At 40.5% G+C, this 27,784-nt stretch overlaps 1 protein-coding gene across 2 annotated transcripts in view; it reads right to left on the reverse strand.

The window, feature by feature from the left end:
• LOC115221696 (cytoplasmic dynein 2 heavy chain 1-like) overlaps positions 1–27,784 on the reverse strand; it is a 398,382-nt gene that overhangs the window by 286,003 nt on the left and 84,595 nt on the right. The window contains exons 8-14 of one of the 2 annotated variants that reach the window (XM_036510740.1): positions 23,949–24,105; positions 21,597–21,772; positions 20,636–20,820; positions 16,981–17,094; positions 6,998–7,146; positions 3,160–3,258; positions 2,048–2,187 (exon numbers count right to left, since the gene is read on the reverse strand). In XM_036510740.1, coding sequence (XP_036366633.1) covers positions 2,048–2,187; positions 3,160–3,258; positions 6,998–7,146; positions 16,981–17,094; positions 20,636–20,820; positions 21,597–21,772; positions 23,949–24,105 — 1,020 coding nt within the window. Of the gene's footprint in view, positions 1–2,047; positions 2,188–3,159; positions 3,259–6,997; positions 7,147–16,980; positions 17,095–20,630; positions 20,821–21,596; positions 21,773–23,948; positions 24,106–27,784 lie in introns of both variants that reach the window. The other variant, XM_029791902.2, reaches the window with a different exon arrangement.

A 27,784-nucleotide genomic window follows, 5' to 3' on the forward strand; every position in this document is an offset into this window, starting at 1 on the left:
ACTAGTCAAGTACTGGGATCAATATATGTCCCTAAATCTTTCCCTTAAATTGCTGGCCTTGTGCCTGTATTAAAACAATCATAATTATTATAAACATCATCATCATCACCATTACTATTATTATTGTAGTTGTTATTATTATTTCTGCCAAGGTCAACTTTGCCTTTCATCTTTTTGGAGTTGATAAATTAATACCAGTGAAATACTGAGGTTGATGTAATCAACCTGTTCCCTCCCCAAATTTCAGGCCTTGTGCCTATAGTAAAAAGTATTATTATTATTATTACTATTATTATTAGTAGTAGTGCTAGTATTATTATTATTATATTATTATTATTATTATTATTACTACTACTATTATTATTATTACTATTATTATTATTACTATTATTATTATTATTATTATTATTATTATTACTATTATTACTATTACTATTATTATTATTATTATTACTATTATTATTATTATTATTATTATTATTATTATTATAAGGTAGATGAGCTGACAGAATTCTGACTGCATGAAAAAAATGCTTAGCGGCATTTCTTCTGACTTTAGACTCTGAGTTCAAATTCTGCCGAGATTGATTTTTGTTTTTAATCCTTTCAGGGTCGAAAAATTAAGTACCAGTGAAACACTAGGATCAATGTAATTGACTAGTCTCCCTTCCCAAAAATTTCAGGCTGTGTGCCTTTAGTAGAAAGAATTATTATTATTATTGTTGTTGTTAAGATGAGCTGTTAGACCCATTAACATGCTGGGCAAGAAGCTTAGTAGCATTTTGACCATTTCTGTGTACTGAGTTCAAATTCTGCCGTGGTTGACCTTGCCTTTCATCCTTTCAGGGTCAATAGAATAAGTACCAGTTGAGCACTGGGGTTGATTTAATCGACTTGGCTCCTTCTCCTAAACTATCAAGATAAACAGTGCATGACCTTGCAGATGGGTCCCACTTGGAATTTTCTTCAGGTCGGGTAGCTCACCCTGTTCAAAACATCCCTGAATAAGGATTGTTTAAGGATGTTGAACGAAACACCCATGTTTCCAGAGGTGAATTATTCAAACCCCATAGAATCCCTCTCAATACATGGCTATGATGCTCCCCTACTACTTCTGCTTGTGATCAGAGATGCATATATCATCAGCCATAAGGGTCAACTGGTTAAGGTCAAGCAACTGACAAGCAAATCTGTGGTATTGAGCAGAATATTTGCTGTAGCCTATCTTTTATACCAAGACAAAACAATGTACATGGTAACACTTCCAATCAGTTGAAATCAGAAGCCATGAGAGCCACTGCATCAGGGCATATATTATTATTATTATTATTATTATTATCATTATCATTATTATTATTTGCACAACTGTTTTGCTAAAAACTGGTTTCTCTTTTGAGTACTTATATCACATTCCTGGCAGTAGTCTTAGTCAATCACACCTCCAAACCTATTGAAATGTATTCAAAAAAAAAAAAAGACTAGTTCTTTTGCAGGGTACTGAATACCAGAATTTGAAGTAAAAAATGGCAAGAAAGAGGTTTCTGTCAATGCAAGAAATTAACCAGATAAACTGAGTTAGATAAACAGCAGCTTGTTCAGAAACATGACAGGCATGCAGCAGGATTGAACTCACAAAGCATGACTTTATATTAAAATACCTTATCCATTTGGTTATTTTACACACATCCTTTCCCACCTCTGATCCATATGACTTTCTAAACGATAAACGTCGCCCTTTTCAAGCCTAGCCAGGCTCATGGGCTCGGTTTCCTGGTTTCTGTGGCGTATGTGTTCCCCCCAGCTGGACGGGACGCCAGTCCATCGCAGCGTTACTCAAGAAACAGGAAGAGAAAGTGAGAGAAAGTTGTGGTGAAAGAGTACAACAGGGGTCGCCACCACCCCCTGCCGGAGCCTCGTGGAGTTTTTAGGTGTTTTCGTTCAATAGACACACACAATGCCCGGTTTAGGAATTGAAACTGCGATCCTCCGACCGCGAGTTCGCTGCCCTAACCACTGGGCCATTGCGCCTCCACAATGACTTACTAACCTGAATACAAGTTCCACTTTAATTTCTGCAATATTCGTGTTTAGAGCCTCCAAACCACTCTGGTATTGGTGTTCCAGACTTTTGTACAGTTGGTAGTCCCAGTGTCGGCGCCAGCCAACCATCAATTCAAAGGAGTAACCCTGAGTGATAGAAGCAGGAGTACCAATAACAATAATAATAATAATGACAAGGCAAAAAGAATAATCATAGGACTATATTATAAATAAACAAGACACAGTAATAAGGACGAAAATTTTAACAATTCTACCATATTTCCCAGCATATGAACCAATGTAATATTTAGTATAAACATGTATTGCAAATATTCAAACATTATTACTATCTTTTCCATTTCTGCTAATTTTACATGGAACTTTTGGTCCTCTGAAGTTGTCTTGGTGTATAAGTTTCTCTACCTTTTTTTTTCATCATCATCATCATTTAACGTCCATCTTCCATACTGGCATGGGTTGGACAGTTTGACAGGAGCTTCTATGTCTTTTTTGACAGGGTTTTTTTATGGCTGGATGCCCTTCCTAATACCAACCACCCAGCAGAATGGACTGAGTGATTTTTACATGGTACTAGCACAGGTGAGGTCAGTTTTGGCATTGTTTTTACCGCTGGATGCCTTTCCAAATGCCAACCACTTCACAGCGTGGACTGGATGTTTTGTATGTGGCACCAGCACTGGCAGGATCACCAAGTAACTTGCAAGACAAGGAATTTTGAGAGGGGAGGGGGGCATTAGAAGAGGTGATCTTGTGTCAGATGATGAAAGGTTAGAGTGTGACAGAGAGGCAGAAACAAGTAAATATTTGTCTGAAAAATATGGTGATTTAATTTTTACTTCTAATTGTTCAGACGGATCACGTGTTTAAAATAGAGTTCATCAACTGTTCAGAGAGACAATACAACATCTGTTCAGAAACACAGTATAACATCTGTTGAGAGACACAACACAATATCTATTTAGAGACAGCACGACACCTGTTGTGAGACAATACAAAATGCATTGTTAAAGGTAATTGGAATCTTGAATCTTGAGGGTATATATCTGTTTTCCACAGAAAAAAAGGCTTCAGTAAAATTAAGGAAAACTATGAAAATACCTGATTAGAAACAGCTGTTAGCACATGTTTGATATCCATGTAACAATCTTTCCACTGTTGATGTTTGCGCAGTAGATCAAGATGCATCAACTGTTGGACCTGGACAAAATAGACACCAAAGAACAACAATTTATAAAATAAAGGTCTTGTGTTAACATTGATATATTTATCATGATAGGTTAATGGGCAGCAAAAACAAGTTTTACACCAGAGAAATAGCTTTGTGATGTTTAAAATCTCATGAAAGTCAATTTTGCCATTTATCCTTATGGAGTGGGTAAAGAAATAATTACCAGCCAAATACTGGGACTGATTTAATTGGCTCTATTTATTCTGAATATGTGTGGCTTTGTATCTGTGTCAAAAATAATTATTACATACGAGAGGATGCTGAAAAGTTCCTGGCTTTGGGTAAAAGAAAACACAAGAGGATCAGTTAACTATCATTTTATTTAACATATTCCCCTCTCAGATTCACATACTTATTGCAGTGGTCCTTTAGTTTATCTAAGCCCTGTAAAAAAACTTGGAATGTTGGGCCTCCAACCAGGCCTTTCCTGATACCCTTAAAACCAGGAACTAATATGACTTTAGCAATGCCACTTCTGCTACTAGAAGAATCTTGTCTGCCGCTGATATATCAGGTTGAGTAAAAAGTAAGCAATGTTTTGAACCATAAAGAATTTGTACCAGATTTTTGCAGAGTTTTGAAATTTTTTAAACATTTTATTTGCAATTGTCTGATAATACAAACATAGACTTAAATATATCAATAAATTAACATTGATAGTTTTTTCACTATCGTTAAGTCATCTGAAATGGAACTGTCAAAGCGCAATATTCAAGTAATTTTGCTATTTAGCTTCAAAAAAGGTTGTAAAGCAGCTGAAACTGCTTGCAATTTCAACAAAACATTTGGTGAGGAAATGACCAGTGAGTGGTCAGCTTGAAAATGGTTTAAATGATTTTGCAGTGGAGAATTGAGCCTTGAAGATCATGAGCATAGTGGACGCCAATCTGTCATTGAGAAAGATCCACATAAAACCACTTGAGACCTGGTAAAAGAACTTCAAGTTAGCCAGAAAGCTGCCTGCAACCATTTGCAGGTGATCAGAAAATCAGAAAAGCTCAACAAATGGGTACCGCATGATTTGAATGAAAATCAAAAAATGCACAAATATGAAATTTGCTTGTTGCTTCTTCTTTGTAATCAGACCAATCCATTTCTCAACCGTATTGTAATTTGCAATGACAAGTGGATTCTGTACAATAATAAAAAACATTCTTTGCAGTGGTTGGACCAAAACGAAGCACTAAAAACCTTCCCTAAACCTGAGCGCTTTAAAAAGAAGGTTAAGGTCACTGTTTGGTGGTGTACTGCTGGATTCATTCACAATAACTTCTTAAAACCCTGAAAAACCATTACTGTAGAAACATATTGCCATGAAATTGCTAAAAATGAACAAAAAGCTGCTACTCTGGTCAACAGAAAGGAGCCAATAATTCTTTATGACAATGCTTGACCACATGTTTCACTATGCTCCAGAAGTTGAGGGAACTTGGCTACAAAGTTCTTCCCTATCCAGCTTATTACCCAGACCTTTCTCCTACCGATTGCCACTTTTTCAAGCACCCTGATGGTTTCCTGCAAGAGAAGGAGTTCAAAAATCAAACTGATGCTGTAAGTGCATTCAAGGAATTCATCAGCTCCAGAACTCCAGATTTTTATGTTACCTGAATAAACAAACTTGTAGCTCGGCAAAAATGTGTTGATTGTAATGGAAACATACATGGATGAATAAAACTTCTGCATTGTTGAAATATATTGTGACGAATTTCATTTTTTCAAACCGTTGCTTACTTTTTACTCAGCCTGATATTTCTATGTCTTTTAACACTATACATCCATAAAAGATGCTAACTCAAGATGAATACTGTAGCTTATTAGGCGTTCACTAACGTATCTCTACTTTAAGTATGATACACAGATTGATACAGATATATATGCATATGTGTGTGTTTTTATATATATGTGTACACACACACACTGTCATATATAAATATATACATACATATATACATACATACATATATATATATATATTCTGTTACTTGTGTCAGTCATTAGACTGTGGCCATGCTGGAGTACCACCTTAAAGGGTTTTAGTCACAGAAATTGACCCCAGGACTTATTCTTTGTAAGTCCAGTACTTATTCTATTGGTCTCTTTTGTTGAACCAAGTTACAGGAACATAAACACAAAAACATTGGTTATCAAGCAAAGGCTGGAAGACAAACCCAGACACAAGCACATACATTTATATGTACATACATACATATATATTTATACATGGCCTGTGCCGGTGGCATGTAAAAAGCACCCACTACACTCACGGAGTGGTTGATGTTAGGAAGGGCATCCAGCTGTAGAAACACTGCCTGATCAGACTGGAGCCTGGTTTAGCCTTCTGGCTTCCCAGACCCTGGTCGAACTGTCTAAACCATGCTAGCATGGAAAACGGATGTTAAACGATGATGATATATAGTTTCCATCTACCAGATCCACTCACAAGGTTTTGGTCAGCCTGAGGCTATAGTAGAAGACACTTGCCCTAGGTGCCACACAATGGAACTGAAGCAGGAACCATGCAGTTGGGAAGCAATTACACCATAAGGTCAGTTTTCTGGTTTCTTTTGTGTAGATATTCCTCCCCTGGATGGCAAGCCAGTCCATCGCAGGATTACTCACTTTTACCAGCTGAGTGGACTGGAGTAATGTGAAATGAAGCGTCTTGCCCAAGAACACAATACATTACCAGGTGCAGGAATTGAAACCGCAATTGAGTCCAGCACCCTAACTACTAAGCCATGAGGCCCCACTTGTATCTGACACATATTATATATATATCATCATCATCATCCTCTTCCTCATCATCATCATTACTGCCACTACCATCATTACCATTATTATCTCACTGTCATTGTTATCACCATCACCATCAGCATCCTCATCTGCATCATCATTATATTCATTTTCATCATCTCAAATGCTAAGCATGACACATATGTTAATCTTTGAAATGATAAACTCAGAACAGCTATTTATTATGTTAATTAAGATGACAGGACGCTGTCCATCCATTTAATTAACCATCACTCTCCTCTTTCTCTTCCTCATCATTATCATCATAGCCATCATCATTAACTCACTGTTACACATATGAGCCAACATTAAAGCCATCAGTGAGACACATATGCTAGCATCATCATCATCATCATCATCCCCGTGGTCAACAGACTACTCTACCACCAATCACGCCCACTGTCATTAATCCATACACCCATCACTGCTACTACCACCACCACCACCACCACCACCACCTCGACCATCACCACTACTACTACCACCACCACTAACACCATAACTACTACTACTACTACTACTAGCACCACCACCATTACTACTACCACTCGTACTATTGCTACCACCACCACCACCACCACCACCACCACTACTACTACCAACACTACCACCACCACTACTACTACCAACACCACCATCACTTCAACTACTACTACTACAACTGCTACAATTACTACTACTGCAGTCATCACCATCAGCTACCAACACCACCACAACTACTATTACTATCACAACCATGACCCCAGTAACCACAACCATCACCACAACTATAGCAAACATGACCACCACAAATGACAACCCGCACCCCACCTTATGGCAACTGCCACCACTACTACTACCATCACCACGACAACCACCACTGCCATCTGCCGCTGCCACCCCCCACCCCCACCACCATCTCCAGCATCATCCCACCTTCTCACAGATGTTCTTATGGTACTGGCGCAACATTCGATTTTCGGACGTCAGCTTCTTGGCAGCTTCCTGCAGTCTCTTGATGTAGCTCTCCAGTTCTTCAGGGTTATCCCACGTCACCTTGGTGATACCATGATGTCCTTTTGTATCTAGGGAAAAAAATAAAAACAAAAAAAATAAATTAAAACAAGGGAAATGAGAGACTAACAGACAGACATGCTGATTGTATCATTTTTTATTTAAGATGTTAGTTTTTTTTTGTTTGTATTGTGTTTATGTGTTTTTATCCTTATTTATTTTCATGTTTATTTTATGATTATTGTTTTTTTTTTCCTCCATTGTTACTACCACTGCCACTGGGAACAAAACAAAACCATCAACAATTGGGTCCGCAAAAATTTGAAAAGTAAAAGCATGCACAGACATAGGCACAGGCGTGGCTGTGTGGTAAGAAGCTTGCTTCCCAATGGCATGGTTCTGGGTTCAGTCCCACTGCACAGCACTTTGGGCAAGTGTTTTCTACTATAGCCTTGGGCTGACAAAAGCCTTGTGAGTGGATTTAGTAGATGGAAACTTAAAGAAGCCCATCGTGTATATATATCTGTTGAGGCAAGTGAAAATCAAATCAAAACAAATCAAAATAGATGAACATCAGTGGAATTGTATTCTTTGTGGTACCAGTGCCGGTGGCACACAAGAAAACCACCCAAACGTGGCCGTAGCCAGTACCGCATCGACTGGCCTCCATGCTGTGGGCACAACAAACACCATCCGACCGTGGCCGTTCGCCAGCCTCATCTGGCACCTGTGTCGGTGGCACATAAAGACACCATCCGAAGACCCGGCGACGTAGTCAGTCCACCTGTGCATACCTTCCCTCTTATGACACTTGTGAAGACCTGTTGAGGCAAGTGTGTGACACTTGTGAAGACCTGTTGAGGCAGAGGCAAGTGTGTGACACTTGTGGAGACCTGTTGAGGCAAGTGTGTGACACTTGTGAAGACCTGTTGAGGCAAGTGAAAATCAAACCAAATCAAAATAGATGAACATCAATGGAATTTGTATCTTTGTGGTTCCAGTACCGGTGGCACACAAGAAAACCATCCGAACGTGGCCGTAGCCAGTACCGCATCGACTGGCCTCCGTGCTGTGGGCACAACAAACACCATCTGATCGTGGCCGTTCGCCAGCCTCATCTGGCACCTGTGTCGGTGGCACATAAAAACACCATCCGAAGACCCGGCGACGTAGTCAGTCCACCTGTGCATACCTTCCCTCTTATGACACTTGTGAAGACCTGTTGAGGCAAGTGTGTGACACTTGTGAAGACCTGTTGAGGCAGAGGCAAGTGTGTGACACTTTGTGAAGACCTGTTGAGGCAGAGGCAAGTGTGTGACACTTGTGGAGACCTGTTGAGGCAAGTGTGTGACACGTGTGACACTTGTGAAGACCTGTTGAGGCAAGTGAAAATCAAACCAAATCAAAATAGATGAACATCAATGGAATTTGTATCTTTGTGGTTACAGTACCGGTGGCACACAAGAAAACCATCCGAACGTGGCCGTAGCCAGTACCGCATCGACTGGCCTCCGTGCTGTGGGCACAACAAACACCATCTGATCGTGGCCGTTCGCCAGCCTCATCTGGCACTGCGTCGGTGGCACATAAAAACACCATCCGAAGAACCGGCGACGTAGTCAGTCCACCTGTGCATACCTTCCTACTTATGACACTTGTGAAGACCTGTTGAGGCAAGTGTGTGACACTTGTGTAGACCTGTTGAGGCAAGTGAAAATCAAATCAAATCAAATCAAACCAAATCAAAATAGATGAACATCAATGGAATTTGTATCTTTGTGGTACCAGTACCGGTGGCACACAAGAAAACCATCCGAACGTGGCCGTAGCCAGTACCGCATCGACTGGCCTCCGTGCTGTGGGCACAACAAACACCATCTGATCGTGGCCGTTCGCCAGCCTCATCTGGCACCTGTGTCGGTGGCACATAAAAACACCATCCGAAGACCGGCGACGTAGTCAGTCCACCTGTGCATACCTTCCCTCTTATGACACTTGTGAAGACCTGTTGAGGCAAGTGTGTGACACTTGTGAAGACCTGTTGAGGCAGAGGCAAGTGTGTGACACTTTGTGAAGACCTGTTGAGGCAGAGGCAAGTGTGTGACACTTGTGGAGACCTGTTGAGGCAAGTGTGTGACACGTGTGACACTTGTGAAGACCTGTTGAGGCAAGTGAAAATCAAACCAAATCAAAATAGATGAACATCAATGGAATTTGTATCTTTGTGGTTACAGTACCGGTGGCACACAAGAAAACCATCCGAACGTGGCCGTAGCCAGTACCGCATCGACTGGCCTCCGTGCTGTGGGCACAACAAACACCATCTGATCGTGGCCGTTCGCCAGCCTCATCTGGCACCTGCGTCGGTGGCACATAAAAACACCATCCGAAGAACCGGCGACGTAGTCAGTCCACCTGTGCATACCTTCCTACTTATGACACTTGTGAAGACCTGTTGAGGCAAGTGTGTGACACTTGTGTAGACCTGTTGAGGCAAGTGAAAATCAAATCAAATCAATCAAACCAAATCAAAATAGATGAACATCAATGGAATTTGTATCTTTGTGGTACCAGTACCGGTGGCACACAAGAAAACCATCCGAACGTGGCCGTAGCCAGTACCGCATCAACTGGCCTCTGTGATGTGGGCACATAACAAACACCATCCGATCGTGGCCGTCCGCCAGCCTCATCTGGCACCTGTGTCGGTGGCACATAAAAACACCAACCGAAGACCCGGCAAGACTAGTCAGGCCATAACCCGTGGCCCCTACTTGGGATGTAGTCAGTCCACCTGTGCATACCTTCCTTCCTTCTTGTGACACTTGTGAAGACCTGTGAAGACCTGTTGAGGCAAGTGAAAATCAAATCAAATCAAATCAAAATAGATGAACATCAATGGAATTTTATCTTTGTGGTACCAGTGCCGGTGGCACACAAGAAAACCATCCGAACGTGGCCGTAGCCAGTACCGCATCGACTGGCCTCCGTGCTGTGGGCACGTAAAAACACCATCCGATCGTGGCCGTTTGCCAGCCTCATCTGGCACCTGTGTCGGTGGCACATAAAAAGACCATCCGAAGACCCGGCAAGACTAGTCAGGCCATAACCCGTGGCCCCTACCTGGGACGTAGTCAGTCCACCTGTGCATACCTTCCTTCTTGTGACACTTGTGAAGACCTGTTGAGGCAAGTGAAAATCAAATCAAAACAAATCAAAATAGATGAACATCAATGGAATTTGTATTTTGTGGTACCAGTGCCGGTGGCACACAAGAAAATCATCCGAACGTGGCCGTAGCCAGTACCGCAGACTGGCCTCCGTGCTTTGGGGACGTAACAAACACCATCCGATCGTGGCCGTCCGCCAGCCTCATCTGGCACCTGTGTCGGTGGCACATAAAAACACCATCCGAGCGTGGCCGTCTGCCAGCCTCGTCTGGCACCTGTGTCGGTGGCACATAAAAACACCATCCGAGCGTGGCCGTTCGCCAGCCTCGTCTTGCACCTGTGTTGGTGGCACATAAAATCACCCACTACACTCTCGGAGTGGTTGGCGTTAGGAAGGGCATCCAGCTGTAGAAACACTGCCAGATCTGACTGGCCTGGTGCAGCCTTCGGGCTCCCCAGACCCCAGTTGAACCGTCCAACCCATGCTAGCATGGAAAACGGACGCTAAATGATGATGATGATATCACGTGGCCGACCAGACCATCAGATGTTGTTACACATCGCTGGTCACAATGTGTTCGCATTGTTTTAGCCTTCGAATGACGCCACCCCGCTGCCTAAGCGAGCAGGCCAACAGACGAAAGAGTACAGCAGGGATCACCATCCCCTGCCGGAGCGTCGTGGAGCTTTTATAAACACACACAACGCCCGGTCTGGGAATCGAAACCGCGATCCTATGACCGCGAGTCCGCTGCCCTAACCACTGGGCCATTGCACCTTCATATATATATATATATATATATAATAACAAATTAATAAATAAAACATATGCATATATACATACATATATGTACGTACCTACATCTACATGTATATATACATGCATATATGGGTACAGGACACCAAAAGAAACGTCGAACACAATGGAAAACGAAAACATAAACACAAAACCAAGGAAATGGACATTTTTCTTAAACAACGAAAAAATAGCGTACAGGACATACAACACAAGGAAAATTCCCCTTCTTCAGCCGCCTCTGTTTCATCTAATCCGCGTTCGAAGATGTACAGAATAATCTGAGATAAATCACGAGAAACTGAAGAAGCAACCTTAATGGATCTCAGATTCAAAATCTCATAATATCTGCTCCTTTTACTGATGTTTAAAAAACAATTTATACACTGCTCCAACTAAGTTACGTTTTAGTTGACTGGCAAAGAGAATAACATACCATATAATGTCTTTCTTGTCCAAAACTAAATATATATATATATATAGGCGCAGGAGTGGCTGTGGTAAGTAGCTTACTTACTAACCACATGGTTCCGGGTTCAGTCTCACTGCGTAGCACCTTAGGCAAGTGTCTTCTACTATAGCCACGGGCCAACCAAAGCCTTGTGAGCGGATTTGGTAGACGGAAAATGAAAGAAGCCCGTCGTATATATGTGTGTATATATACACATATGTATGTGTGTGTGTGTGTGTGTGCGTGTGTGTGTATGTTTGTGTGTCTTTGTTTGTCACCACAAACATTGCTTGACAGCCGATGGTGGTGTGTTTACGTCCCCGTAACTTAGCGGTTCAGCAAAAGAGACCGATAGAATAAGTACTAGGCTTACAAAGAATAAGTCCTGGGGTCGATTTGCTCGACTAAAGGCGGTGCTCTAGCATGGCCGCAGTCAAATCACTGAAACAAGTAAAAGAGTAAAAGAGTATATGTGTATCATAAATTTATTTCTAATATAGGATAAAAATTTTTCAGAAATTTAACGAAGTAGCCAGCATATTAAAATACCTTTAAATTGAAAATTATTTATTTATAATATGTATATAAATGTGTATGTATATATGTGTGTGTTTTCCCCCTCACCATCGCTTGACAACCGATGTTGGTTTGTTTATATCCCTGTATCTTAGCAGCTCAGCAAAAGATACTGATAGAATATGTACTAGGCCAACAAAGGATAAGTTCTGGGATCAATTTGTTCAACTTAAAGGTGATGCTCCAGCATGGCTGCATTCAAATGGCTGAGTAGTAGTAGTAGTAGATAACAGCAGGAACTAATAGTAGTAGTAGCAGCAGTGGTGGTGGTGGTGGTGGTGGTGGTGGTGGTGGTGGTGGTGGTAGTGGGAGTAAGAGGAGAAGAAAGAGAAGCAGCAGTGAGAGATAAAAGAGGAAAAGAGTAATGGGAGGGAAAGAGAGAGACAGTGTGGAGTGAGAAGAAGTAAAAAAAAAAAGGGAAAACACAAAAACAAAAGATTAAAAAATAAAAATAATTTACCAGCTTTGAAGTGTGGCAATGCTGGAGCAACCTCCTACTAAAGTTTCAGCCAATTAAATCAACCCTCAGTACTTACAAAGGTAGTACATTTTATAGATCTCTGTTTATTGAATGGCTAAGTCCATCTTTGGGAGAAACATAATACTCATATATTACCTGTGCTGGTGGCATGTAAAATGCACCATCCGCATGTGGCCGATGCCAGCACCGCCTTGATTGGCTTCTGCGCCGGTGGCACGTAAAAAGCACCAACCATTTGTGGCCGTTGCAAGCCTACCCTGGCACCTGTGCCAGTGGCATGTAAAAAGCACCCACTACACTCATGAAGTGGTTGGTGTTAGGAAGGGCATCCAGCTGTAGAAACACTGCCAGATCAGACTGGAACCTGGTACAGCCTCTTGGTTCCCAGACCCTGGTCGAGCCATCCAACCCATGCTAGCATGGAAAACGGACATTAAACGATGATGATGATGATGACGACGACATCTAAAAAACATGAAGTAATTCTGTTTGATGCAGCCATCTACCTCTTACGTTGAATTGTTAATGAAATTGAATATTAATTATTTAGCTTGCAAGTCAACTTTGCCTTTCATCTATCAGGTTGGTAGGGGGGGGGGCGATAAAATAAGTACCAGTTCAGCATTGTGGGGAGAGAGTCGATGTAGTTGACTGATCACTGCCCCTAAAATTTCAGGCCCTGTGCCTTTAGTAGAAGGAATGTGGAGCTTTGTCAAACACCTGCTGTCACATGGACTGATCCGGTTATCAGCTGAGTCCATTGTCAAGATCACCTTCTTTTAGTCAACAGTTTTCCTCCGTCTGGTGGCTATGGCAAAGGAAGAACTGCTGCCCACCAGTATTTTTGTTCAAAGGATGGGTGAATGTGGCAAGGATGGCCCATGTCAATGGGGTTACTCTGAACATTTGCTTGTAAACTGGAAGAGTTGAGGGGAGAAGCACCTGCTGTGGTGTACCTCACATCAAGATAAATAGTGCATGATCTTGCAGGTGGAGCCGAGTTAGAATTTTTCTCAGGTTGAGTAGCTTATTCCATTCAAGAAGTCTCTGAATAGGGGTTGTTTAAGGGTCATAAACAAAATACTCATTTTTACAAGGGTGAACTATTTAAACCCCAAAGAATCCATCTCAACACATGGCTATGATTCTCCCCCACCACTCCTGCACATTCAGAGATGTACATGTTGTCAACCACTAAGGGACATGCACAACTGGTTAAGGTCAAATAAGTGACAAGGAAATCTGCAGTACTGAGCAGAATATCATGACAAAACATGTACATGATAACACTTCCAATCAGTTAAGATCTGAAGCCATAAGAACCACTGCCTGGTATTGCATCTGAGCACTTATTATCATTGATGTGAATCAAGTTCATTCTTATTTCTGGAAGTATGTGTAACATTGGATATCCACAAGCTTTCTAAAGTCTTTCAAGTGCTTAAAACCCTCATGATAATTTTTCCTGTCCCTAAGAAGGCAAGAAGCTCTACAGGACATTCTATTCCAACTTCCTTCAATCAATACTCTATACATTTACCCACAGTTCTTAATGCACCAATTATTAAAGGCACAACCTTTACAGTTTACACACTCCAAATTCTTGCAATTTCAAACTACTACTACTACTACTACAACTAGTACTACTACCATTACTACTACTGTTGGTATTAACTCTGAATATTACAGGAATCTGTATATGTATAAGCTTTACACTTTTTCTAGTGTTTTTGCCCTAAAAAGGATATATTCACTTAGCTTTCCATGGTAACTTTGTCATAAAGCTGACATATATAATTGGAAAAAAACATTTTCTGTTAGAAACGCCTCCGAAAGAGGGTGTTTCCAAAGAGGAAATCTGCCAGTTTTGTAAAAAAAATTCTTTTCTATTTAAAAAGAAATTAATGACAAAGAAAGTCCATCATTTTTATTCACAGTGGAAGGAGATAAGAAACAGCAATTTTGCGAACAGTGTGATAGTCATGATAACAAAAGACTTTGACATGATTGCAACAACAGCTTCTATTGTTACGTTGACATTATTACAGGATAACAAAGGCAATACTGGCAACTGTAGTAGCAACAGCGACAATAACAACAGCAACGATGATGATGAGGAAACTATAATGACAGGCATATCTTTTGCCACATCATGAACCAGTTAAAAATACACATGCTCAAAGGAAAGTCAGAAACAGCTAAAACTTAACAGGAGTGATAATGTATTGTCTGAGATGATGTCATTTTCTGTTGAAGAACATTTTCATTGAAGAATATTCTCCACAAGTGTATAAGTCAGAGTGACAGAAAGTTCCAGCACACGGAAAGGCGGCAACCTGGCAGAATTGTTAGCACGCCAGGCAAAATACTTAGCGGTATTTCATCTGCCGCTGCGTTTTGAGTTCAAATTCCGCTGAGGTCGACTTTGCCTTTCATCCTTTCGGGGTCTATTAAATAAGTACCAGTTACGCACTGGAGTCGATATAATCGACTTAATCCATTTGTCTGTTCTTGTTTGTTCTCTCTGTGTTTAGCCCCTTGTAGGTAGTAAAGAAATAAGTATTTCATCTACCATTATGTTCTGAGCTCAAATTCCGCCGTGGTTGACTTTGCCTTTCATCCTTTCAGGGTTGATAAATATATATTTCTTTACTGCCCACAAGGGGCTAAACATAGAAGGGACGAACAAGGACAGACAAAGGGATTAAGTCGATTACATTGACCCCAGTGCGTAACTGGTACTTAATTTATCGACCCCGAAAGGATGAAAGGCAAAGTCGACCTCGGCGGATTTTGAACCCAGAACACTTAACGGCAGACGAAATACGGCTAAGCATTTCGCCTGGCGTGCTAACGTTTCTGCCAGCTCGCCGCCCTTGATAAATATAAACCAGTTACGCACTGGGGTTGATGTAATCGACTTAATCCTTTTGTCTGTCCTTGTTTCTCCCCTCTATGTTTAGCCCCTTGTGGGCAATAAAGAAATAAGAAAGTTCCAGTACACATCTCTTGCTGAGATCGAGAAATGTCCCAAAGAAGTTTGATCTTCTTTATTGCTAATCATCGTCCAGTTTTCTATGTTTGCTTACATTGGTTGGACAGAGTATAGCAAGGCTGATTTTCTATGGTCAGATGCCCTTCCTGTTACCAACTCTAACCCGTTTCCAACTAAGGTGATATTTCCCCATGGCCAGACATGTTTTTGCAGAGTATTGGAAACAAATGACATTGCATCATCAGGTTAAATAATACCATGTAGTGCCAGCCACCTCAGTCTTCCTTGTTCTCCCCTTATATATTTAATGTACTTTAAGTCTGTCCAGTTCTTCATCTTATCCATCCGTCTAATTCTTGATCTTCCTCTTCTTCATTTCCTATTCAGTTTTCTTTCTAATAATTGACCGAAGGTGTGTGACTTAGTGGTCAGGGCAATTGGCTCATGGTTGTAAGGTTGTGAGTTTGATTCCTAATAAGGAGTGGTTGGAGATCATGCAGTCGTTAGCCTCAACTCGCTAGGCCTGGTTGGCATTTGTGGGAGATGCAGTATTGAGGATGAATGAAGCCAGCTCAACCCACCCCGGGTGAGTGCTGTCTCAAGTCAGGTCAAGTGTTTGATTCCTGGCAGCAAAAATGAGTCGTATTTGTAATTCAAAGGGCCAGCCTTGTCACATTCCATGTTACGCCGAATCTCCCTGAGAAATACATTAAGGGGACACCTGTCTGTGGATTTAATTTCATAAGCAGGCTGTTCCGTTGATTGGATCAAATAAAACCTTCACTGTCATAAGTGACAGAGTGACAGTTAACTGACTCTAAAGTCCATCGTTTGATTTTTCCTTTCCTAATTATGTACAATGTCTGATTAAAAAGTATGGGGGCTGTTGCCATGGTAATGGAGCTAATATATGCAGAGTGGAGCTGCTTGGCATGAATTGATCTTGAACTCAGCTGTGTATGCACACTAATTTGTAATATTCTCGCTTGATTCCATTGTTTATAGCATTGCTTGGAAGTAAAGTGTGTAGCGTGTGGTCATCTTGAAAAGAAGCTGCACAGGGGATATCCTTGATTGTGTCAACGAATGAGAAAACTTTTAGAAAACGGTCATGAGAGGTGATGAATTTTGGGTCTATGGGTATGGCCCTGAAATCAAGGATCAATGACCCGCCAACAAGATTCTAAGATGTTGAGGAAATGGAGGAGAATGTGATGAGACAGCTGCTCGCTATCCTAAAAATGGAATTTCAGGAATGGTTTCATCAAAGGAAATGGAGCAGGATGAAGTGTGTGACTTCAAAATAGGATTACTTCGAAGGAGATTAAATGCTAAATTGACATGTGTTGTAGCTTTCTTTTTATAGTACCAGATCTGATATTTTTTGATAGGATCTCATATCTAAAATGTTAGAAAATAATATAAAAGACACTCACTCTCTTTTGGTTTAGCAATCAACGCTTCAAAGGCTCTAGCTGAAGTGATCATCATTGGTTTCTGTGACATTATCATCTGTTGGTCAATGGTATTATAGAAGTGAGCAACCTGTTGAGAACAAGATAAAGAAATAAACAACTATAGAATTAAAAGAGATGTAGAATGATGACAATCCTACATACACATAAACACATGCATCATCATCATCATCAACATCACTGTTGTCACCATTCTCTTAATTTCAGATTCTCCAGTAAAATGAAATGCTTATTTATTTACAATGTTTTGACTTAATCATGCTTTATCTTGTAGCTTTCAGATTTCGATGATGACACTGTAGGGTAAGTGTTAGAGGCTGAATCAAGTCATCATCATCATAATCATTGTTTAATGTCCGTTTTCCATGCTGGCATGGGTTGGACGGTTCGACCGGGGTCTGGGAAGCCAGGAGGCTGCTTCAGGCTCCAGTCTAATCTGGCAGAGTTTCTACAGCTGGAGGCCCTTCCTAACGCCAACCACTCCATGAGTGTAGTGGGTGCTTTTTATGTGCCACCAGCACAAGTGCCAGGGCAGGCTGGTTAACAGCCATGATCAGTTGGTGCTTTTTTACAAGGGGCCAGAGGAGGCTGGCTAACGGCCATGATCGGTTGGTGCTTTTTATGTGTCACCAACACGGATGCTAGTCAGGTGGCACTGGCATCAGCCATGTTCGGATGGTGCTTTTTACGTGCCACGAGCACAGGTATCTTAACTGCAATTTCCATTTGATTTTTATTTTGATGTTGGTGTTGAGGCACTTGACTCAATAGGTCTGCTCAAGCACAGTGGGTCACTCTACGATCCAAGGTTAGCATAGCAGACCGTCCTGCAAGCCATGGACTGTGTGAGAATAAAACAGGTAGAATATTTGGGCCAGATATGGCCAGTTTAAATGTTAAAGGGTTAACCCTTTTGTTACTGTATATATTTTGAATGCTCGGTGTTTCTTTAAATTACTTTAAATATAACAAAGAATTTAGTAAAATAACTTAGTTATCATTCAGCTAGTGTTGGGAACATAAATTGTGACTAAGGTTTGGTGGAAGATTTTAATTCAAAACTTATGAAAATAAGACATTTGTAATACAGAGTCAAAGGCGATTTCAGTCGGGTTGGTAACGAAAGGGTTATGTCCACTTTTCCATGCTTGCATGGCTCAGATGGAGTTTATTGAGGCAGATTTTCTATGCCCGGATGCTCTTCCTGTTGCCAACTCTCACCTGTTTCCAGGCAAGGTAATATTTCCTTGTGGACGGAAGACTGGAAATGAACAACATAGCTTGTATGATGGTGACACTCATTTATGAATCCCAGATGATGCTAAGACAATGATGAGAAAACACACAAATGCAAGCAGAGGGATTCAAAGGAGATTTCTACAATCATTCTAGAATTCTATTTACTCAGATACTTCTAGAAACATTCATTCTCATACTTCTTTGTAGTCACTTGTACAGATGACCTCGGGTGCAGTTTTGATATGTGTGTGTGTGGATGTAACACCCTAACAATTCTACACATGACAATTTGGCGCAATGACGATTCTCTTGGATCGTTCTTCTCAAGATATCACTAAATGTACCAGCCTTCTCACAAATATTTGAAAGCATCTGCTCCATTGCTGATACTGCTGGCTGTGGCACATGACAATGCTCCATAACATCTTCCCAGTAGAGGCGCATGGCCTAGTGGTTAGAGCAGCGGACTCGCAGTTGAGGGATTGCAGGTTCGAATCTCAGACTGGGCGACATGTGTGTTTATGAGCGAAACGCCTAAGCTCCACAAGGCTCCGGCAGAACTTCTGCTGACTCTTTCGCCACAATTTTCTCTCACTCTTTCCGCCTGCATCTTGCAGCTCACCTGCGATGGACCGGTGTCCAGTCCAGGTGAGGAACCTATACGCCAAGGAAACCGGGAAACCGGCCCTATGAGCCAAGCATCGCTCAAGAAGGAACATAACATCTTCCCATAAACTTCCAGTAACATGGATACAGCCTTTGCATTTTGTCTTCAGTACAATGCCGAGACACTTTTCCATTTTGAAGTTTTCTATCTAAACGATAGAAAAATCCATTTAATAAAATGCGCTTGTGCCCCTTCTCTGATCAAATCTGCTCTATAGGGCTCCTTTTTTTATTTTTAAATTAGCAAATGTTTGTAACCAAAAGGAATCCTAAAAAGGGAAAAATACCATCCTAAGTTTGGAAAATAACAGTAATGAAATGGTATAGTTGTATAAATGGAGAAAACAGTTTTGAGACAATTAACAATTGAAAACGCTACCACTTATTCAATAGTTATTAGTGTTAACAGTCTAAAACATTACAACTTATTCATGAAGTTGAAAAGTTTAGAAATTTTGAAAACAAAATGAATTAAATTAAATTTTATATATGCATAAACACGTGTTGAATTGTCATGTGCGGAATTATCGGTTCACACTGTGTGTGTGTGTTCATGTGTGTGTATGAATGCGTGCATGCTTGATTGTATGTGTGTGATGTGTCTATGTGCTCGTGTGTGAGTGTGTATGCCTACACAATCACACATGCACACAGGGAACAATGGAAAGGGGGGGAAGAGTTAGGGTCAGTGGTCAGTGAGAAAGGAATGGACAGAATTGTGAAAGGGATGAAGTGTGTTGAGTAGTGGGGACAAGGTCCAGAGCTATCTCACGTTACAAGGACACATACGGACGGAAGGTGTAAGAGGAAGGAACACAAAACAGGTGGCAAGGATCCAGAATGAGTCACTGAAGGAAATAAAAGTGTGTGTTGGGGACACGTAATGTAATTGATAAGATTTTTCATTCTGCAATACATATTTCATTTACTATTCTTATTTATTTTTAATTTTTAAGTAAACAAGCTCTGAATTAAAGTGAAAAATTAACAGGCAAATTCAAAGCAATTTAACAGAAAAGAAGTTGGATTATCTAAATAAATTTGAAGTAGAAATAAACAACTTTTATGAACAAGCGAAAATTCATAAATCTAAAGAAATCTATGATAACTTAAAAGACTTCCAACATCATATTTAAATATTCCCAAACAGATTTAAAATTAGGGTTAGGCATAGAAGTGGCTGCGTGGTAAGTAGCTTGCTTATGAACCACATGGTTCCGGGTTCAGTCCCACTGCGTGGCACCTTGGGCAAATGTCTTCTTCTATAGCCTCGGGCCGACCAATGCCTTATGAGTGGATTTGGTAGATGGAAACTGAAAGAAGCCCGTCGTATATATGTATATGTATATATATGTATTTTTATGTGTATATGTTTGTGTGTCTGTGTTTGTCCCCCCAACATTGCTTGACAACTGATGCTGGTGTGTTTACGTCCCTGTAACTTAGTGGTTCGGCAAAAGAGACAGATAGAATAAGTACTGGGCTTACAAAGAATAAGTCCTGGGGTCGATTTGCTCAACTAAAAAAAGGTAGTGCTCCAGCATGGCCACAGTCAAATGACTGAAAAGAGTAAAAGAGTAAAGACTTAGGGAATTAAACTAAGGAATGTTTAAAAGTAAAAAAAAAAAAAAAGAAAAAAACTAACAAGCAAAAACCTGAGAGGAGTGGAATGAGTTGAAATTTTATATTTAATGACACACACTTACTTGCTCCAAAACGATTCCATGCCTGTAGAATTTCTTAGCAGTTTTTGCTGTTTCTTGAATATTTCTTGGGATTGTAAACCCGAGTGCTGAGAGCATTCGAACTTCTCGCAGAAGAGTGACCAGCCTCTCGTCGTAGTTCACTTTCAGTTTGTCACTTTTCAGTTCCATGATACAGCTGTTTATAGAAAGGCTGAAACATAAGAGACAGAGATACATCATCATCATCACCATCACCACCACCACCATCACCATCATCATTATCACCATTATTGTCACCACTACCACCACAACTCAAAGCATCCCCATTCTCACCCCCCCCCAACCATTGCTCTCATTATCCATCACCACTACCACTGCCATCATCATCATCATCATCATCATCATCACAATCATTATATCAGGTCATTAAGAATGAAATGTCCGATTTTCTTATGCACCAAGTTTGACAGTCGTTAACTTTAATGTTTTAACCTGACAATTAATGGTGTCTGATTATAGTGTGAGTTTTCTCTTACAAATCAACTTTTGTGAACCCATAGATAGATCAAAAATTCATGTTATTAATGAATATGAGTTCTGTCTTGGAAGCAATGCATCCCAGACAGCTCCAAACATCAACGAGGTGTTTAGTGAAGATGTGACGAATGAGCGCACTGTACACCGGTCTGGTGTCTTTACTTTTGAAAATCAGTCCTGTGGTAGACCTGAGACCAAGGTGGATAATGATGAGCTGGAAACTGTAGTGGAAGCGGATACATCTCAAACTATTTTCTCTCCCTTGATGAAGGGTCCTGTTAAAACTGTAATTTCATTTAATCCCACAAAAAAAGAGCACCAACATATTCATATCCTACTTCCGTTTTTAGCACATTAAATGACCCCTTCTGCACCCTACAAAATATTACAGGCTTTTTTAGTTAGAGCTCATATATAACTTAATGAATAACACAATCAATAGAGCAATACCTGAGGGGTTGACTACGGCTGTTGATCATATCTGACATTTGGCTAGACCAATCTTCAAAATGATCCTTGCGCCAGGACTTCAAATCATTCAGTGTTTCATTAGCATTTCTCTTGAAGGCTTCATAATTGCTCAAGTCATTTAACACAGCATTAGTCATGTTTATGCTATCTTCCACCTAAATAAGATAGAGAGAGAGACAGAGACATAGCACATTAAAGATATTGTTGACATTATATGAGATTTATATAGTATCTAAATAACAGAATTAGTAGATTGTTGAATAAAATGTCTTATGGTATTTAGTTACGTGCTTTTCCATTCTGAGCTCAAACCTTGCCCAGTTCAACTTAGCAAGGAAGTTTTGAAGGATGCAGTGCTCCAACAACTAACAACTGATGCCGGCAGTTTGTTCCATGCTTCAGCAACTCTTAGCATGAAAAAATGTTTCTGAAAGTCATGGGAGCTTTAATGTTTCCTGACTTTGTAAACATGTTCACGGGTGTTAGACAGGTGGAGTTTGAAAAGGTGCTCAGAGTTATTGTTAGTAAGATGGTTAATAATTTTATGGGTGTGTGCCATGTCAGCTGCCAGACGTCGGAGTTTCAATGTGTCCATGCCCAGGGAAGTTAGGCGTTCAGAATATGGCAAATGCCTGATGGAGGGTATTCGCTTGGTTGCATGTCTCTGAACGGTTTCCAGACGATTAATATCCTGGGCAAGATAGGGGTTCTAGACCAGTGATGCAAATTCCAGGTGAGGCCACACCATAACTATATAAAGTTTCTCAGAGAGATTCAGCCTGATATAAGATGTAACAAGGCTGGTCCCTTTGAAAAACAGGTACAACTCATTTTTGCCAGCTGAGTGGACTGAAGCAACGTAAAATAAAGTGTCTTGCTCAAGGACACTGTGTGTCACCAGGAGCTGAACTCATGACCTTACAATCGTAAGCTAAATACCCTAACTACTAAGCCGCATACCTCCATAGAGATATTTTACCCTAAACAGAAACAGCTGGAGCTACTCAGAGGTATTGCAAACACCTCTTCTGAATCCATTACAATTTCAGAAAGCATTTTGATTCATTGGCCGGTATTTCAGGACCACAAGCGTTTTACTCTTAAACCTGTACACTTCACCCAAATGGCACATTGTGGAGGAACATGGCCTAGTGGTTTGAGCAGCGGACTCATGATCAAGGGATTGCAGGTTCGAATCTCAGACAGGGAGATGTGTGTGTTTATGAGTGAAACACATAAGTTCCACGCAGCTCCAGCAGAAGGTAATGGCGAGCTTCTGCTGACTCTTTCGCCACAACTTTCACTCTTTCCTCCTACATCTTGCAGCACACCTGCGACAGACCGGCGTCTCGTTCAGGTGGGGAGCCTATACGCCAAGGAAACCGGGAAACCTGCCCTTATGAGCCAGGCATGGCTCAAGAAGGAACAAACGAACAAAATGGCACATTGAGGACTGAATTAGTCTTCACCTGTGGAAGTGTTCCACCTGAAGTTTCTTGTCAACCACAGCCATTTTGAACCGATTTCAGCAGCAATGCTGAAATCTCTTTGATAGTTTTCTTCAGTTGTTTGGGTTTTCCAGACCCATCCTCTGCAAGAAACAGGGAACAGCACACCAGATTAGCTGGCAAACCACAACAGGAAACTTCAATAGGGAATGAAGATTTATTCAGCTAAAACCATTCAAAGCAGTGCTCCAGCATGGCCACAGCCCATTGATTGGAACAATTAAAGGATAAAAAAAAAAACTTAGACAACGACATCAAAAGTCTGTCTAATTGACTAAAACTTCAACAAATCCCTAACTGATGCTTTGATGTCCTATTTACACAAATGCAAAAAATAAAAAAACACATACAGAAGGTGCCAGTGTGGCTGTGTGGTAAGAAGCTTGCTTCCTAACCATATGGTTCTTGGTTCAGTCCCACTGTGTCGCACCTTGAGTAAGCGTCTTCTACTGTAGTCTTGGGTTGACCAAAACTTTGTGAGTGGATTTGGTAGATGGAAACTGAAAGATGCCCAATGTATGTATGTGTGTATGTGTGTGTGTGTGTGAAGATGAGTGTGTGTCTTTGTTTCTCTCCCATTACTGCTTGACAAATGTTTGGTGTGTTACGTCCCCATAACTTAGCAGTTCGGCAAAAGCGACTGATAGAATAAGTACTAGGCTAAAGAAAAAAACAAATCTTGGAGGCCAATTTGTTCGACTAAAACCCTTTAAGGTGTTACCCCAGCATGGCCACAGTCAAATGACTGAAACAAGTAAAAGAGTTAAAAAAAGAAACAAGAAACCCATGATGGGAAGCGTAAAAGAAAGAAGACCCAACTTACCCTTGCCTCAAGCTGTCGTACATATATTATAACATTCACAATGTTTGGTAGGTTCTTACCCCTGGGAACATTTGGTTTGTCAACAGTATTAGTGCGAGCACTAAAGTCTTCATTGATTTGCTTGATGCTGCGAGTTAACTGTGCAAGGAGAGTTTCTCTGAAAATAAACACAGACTTAATTAGCCCTTTTGCATTCAAATTATTTTGTCAAATACCCTGCTTATTTATTCTTTTGTACCTTGGATCATAGGACAGCCTGCTGTGCTTAGCTTGGACTGTAGGGCAACCAGCTGTGCTTGAGGAGACCTATTGAGTCAAGTACATCAACATCAAAATAAAAATCAAATGGAAATTGTAGTTGTGGTACCCATGTCAGTGGCACGTAAAAAGCACAATCCGAATGTGACTGATGCCAGCGCTGCCTTCACTGGTTTCTGTGCTGGTGGCACATAAAAAGCACTAACTGATTGTGGCCATTGCCAGCTTCCTCTGGCCCCTGTGCCAGTGGTATGTAAAAAGCACCCACTACATTCACGGAGTGGTTGGCATTAGGAAGGGCATCCAGTCACCAAAAGTTTCTCTGACCCAGGGTAACATTATCTTATCCATCATTTCCACATAAATTTCACTGTTAACTTTGACACCAGCATCAATGAAGATTAACCCTTTCATTACCGTATTTATTTTGAGATGCTCTGCGTTTCTTTCAGTTACTTTAAATATAACAAAGAATTTAGTAAAACAACTTAGTTATCATTCAGCTAGTGTTAGGGACATAAATTGTGACTAAGGTTTGGTGGAAGATTTTAATTCAAAACTTATCAAAATAAAACATTTGTACTATAGAGCCAGAGCCTGTTTCAGCCAGGTTAGTAACGAAAGGGTTAAGGGAGACTTGGACCCATCAGATGAAACTACAGTCCACACCATGAGTAAAACTGGCATAAATGACCCCTGCTATTTTCAGGCAAGTCTCCTGCATTACATACACAAAGCCTGTCGTTCTACCTGTTGGTAACTGCCTCCACAGTGAAAATCTTCTTGTCGAACCAGATCAACACTTTGTTACTGGTGCACTTCATCTCAGCTAACATGGTTTTATCCCTGTCGAGCTGCTTCTTCTTGGAAGCTGCTGAAATTAACCTCTTGCATGAAGTTAGCTTTAAACCCTCTTTAAAAATCCTGTGCATTGATGATTTTGAAATGTCAAGTGTTTTTGCAGTTTTTCTTGCACTTCTGTGGGGGATTTTGGTTCATTCACTTCTTCACAGCTTCAACAGTTTGTTTGGTACAAATTGATCATTTCCTGCCAGGAATTGAATTGCTAGTGATAGTAGCAGACTCCATATATCCTTTCCAGATACTGAACACTGTTTTACAGCACATATTCAACTATTTTGTGATGTCCTTGTTGCTCACTCAAGCTTTTTTTCAAGGTGACAATCTGGTCATGTTTTGCTTTCTACAGATGTTTCAATGAAACAATAGACGCATGAATAAAAGACACATGCAAATCTTTATGTGAATGTAGATAATAATACCTGAACCGATATCCTTTAGGAAGAGTTTTAAACATGGGTAAATCTTTCTGGTACACCCTGTATAAAGTCATAAATGACAGAAATACTTTGATAAAATTTTATTTAACGATGACAGAATTCTAATATCATGACAAATTGTTTTGTAACTTAAAAACATGTCAACAGATTATATTATTATATTTAATAATAAATAAATTACAAGTCTGCATTAATGCAAAATGCAAAAAATCCTTCAAAATAATGCAGAATTTGAGCTACATCCACAGGTACAGACATGTAAGTAATTTATATATTATTAGACATAATGACATAAATTATTTACTTGTTTTTAAGCTACGAAACGATTTTCATATTTTTAGAATTTCGTGATATTAGAATTTTCTTATTGTTAAATAAAATTTCACCAAACTATTTCTCTGTCATTTATGACTTTTATATATATATATATATAGGCGCAGGAGTGGCTGTGTGGTAAGTAGCTTGCTTACTAACCACACGGTTCCGGGTTCATTCCCACTGCGTGGCACCTTGGGCAAGTGTCTTCTACTATAGCCTCGGGCCGACCAAAGTCTCGTGAGTGGATTTGGTAGACAGAAACTGAAAGAAGCCTGTCGTATATATGTATGTATATATATATATACATATGTATGTGTGTGTGTGTACATGTTTATGTGTCTGTGTTTGTCCCCCCAACATCGCTTGACAACTGATGGTGGTGTGTTTACATCCCCGTAATTTAACGGTTAGAATAAGTCCTGAGGTAATTTGCTCCAGCATGGCCACAGTCAAATGACTGAAACAAGTAAAAGAGTAAAAGATATATATATATATATATATATATATATATATATATATATAATATATATGTGTGGTGTGTGTGTGTGTGTGTGTGTGTGTGCATGTGTGTATGTATGTGTATATGTATGTCATTCAGTTTTATTTCAAGTTTTCTTGCCAATAGAGAAAGAGCTGGTTTCTAACCTTGATCCAAGGCTCCTTTATTGCAATTTCAACGTCAACAACAGAGTATTTTTGCATGTATGTATACGTGCAGATTTGTAATTTTATTTTTCTTTATGCATGTCTTCCTTTCATCGATGATATGTTGCAGTAGAGTTATGCAACTTCTTTGGGCATGTACTTAAGGTTATCAAACAAGGAATGCTGCGCTCAAGGAGCTGCCCTCCAAGTTTTATGAGGTTATCAGCCTCATGAATGCAAACTTGGTCAAGGGATGCACTTCGACACTTCTATGTAAGTGTGTATGAGTGTGTGTGTGGTGTGTGTGTGTGTTTGTCCTCCACCACCACTTGACAACCGGTGTTGGTGTGTTTACATCCCTGTAACTTAGTGGTTCAGCAAAAGAGATTGAGAGAATACATACTAGGCATAAAAACAAGTACAGAGGTTCATTATCACAACAAAACCGTTCAAGGTGGTTCCTTAGCATTGGTGCAGTCCAATAAGTGAAAGAAGACAGAAGACTGTACTCCAATGATACCTCTATGTGGTAAATCGATTTGCAAGAAATAGCAGCTAAACTGTATTCCTTACCGTTTCAGGAAAGGGGAATGGACACACTGGGATAATGAAGTCCTTCACAGACTACGGATATAGAATGATCTCTGAGTATAGGACTGATGGAGAATTAGAATAAAACAGCAAACAACAACAACAGCAATAGCAGCCTCACCACCACCACCAACTCCACCACTACCACTACCACCACCATTACCACTATTACTACAATCACAGCCACCACTACTAACACCATCACCACTACTGTCGCCACCACTACTAACACCATTACCACTGACACCACTACTGCTACAACCACAGCTACCACCAACAACAACAACTCCACCACCACCACCATTACTAACATCACTACTACTACAATCACAGTAACCCCTCCCACTACCACCATCGCCACTACTACTACTACTACAATTACAGCTACCACTGCCACTACAACTACAATTACCACTACAACTACAATTACCACTACTACTACAATTACAGCTACACTACCACTGCCACTACCACCATTGCCACCACCACTGACACCATTACTACTACAACCACAGCCACCACCACCACCAATACTACCACAGCCACCACTAATATTACCACCACCACTACCACCACTAACACCACCACTGCTACTATCAGAGTCACTACCGCTACTACTACCAGCAACACCACTACTACACAGCAACTCCTGCGCCTATTTGAAAAAAAAAAAATAAATGAATAAATATTTTAAAAAATAATAAATAATAGGAACAAAAATAT

The sequence above is a fragment of the Octopus sinensis genome, linkage group LG18 (genome assembly GCF_006345805.1).
Source record: "Octopus sinensis linkage group LG18, ASM634580v1, whole genome shotgun sequence".
Taxonomy (NCBI): Eukaryota; Metazoa; Mollusca; class Cephalopoda; order Octopoda; family Octopodidae; genus Octopus; species Octopus sinensis.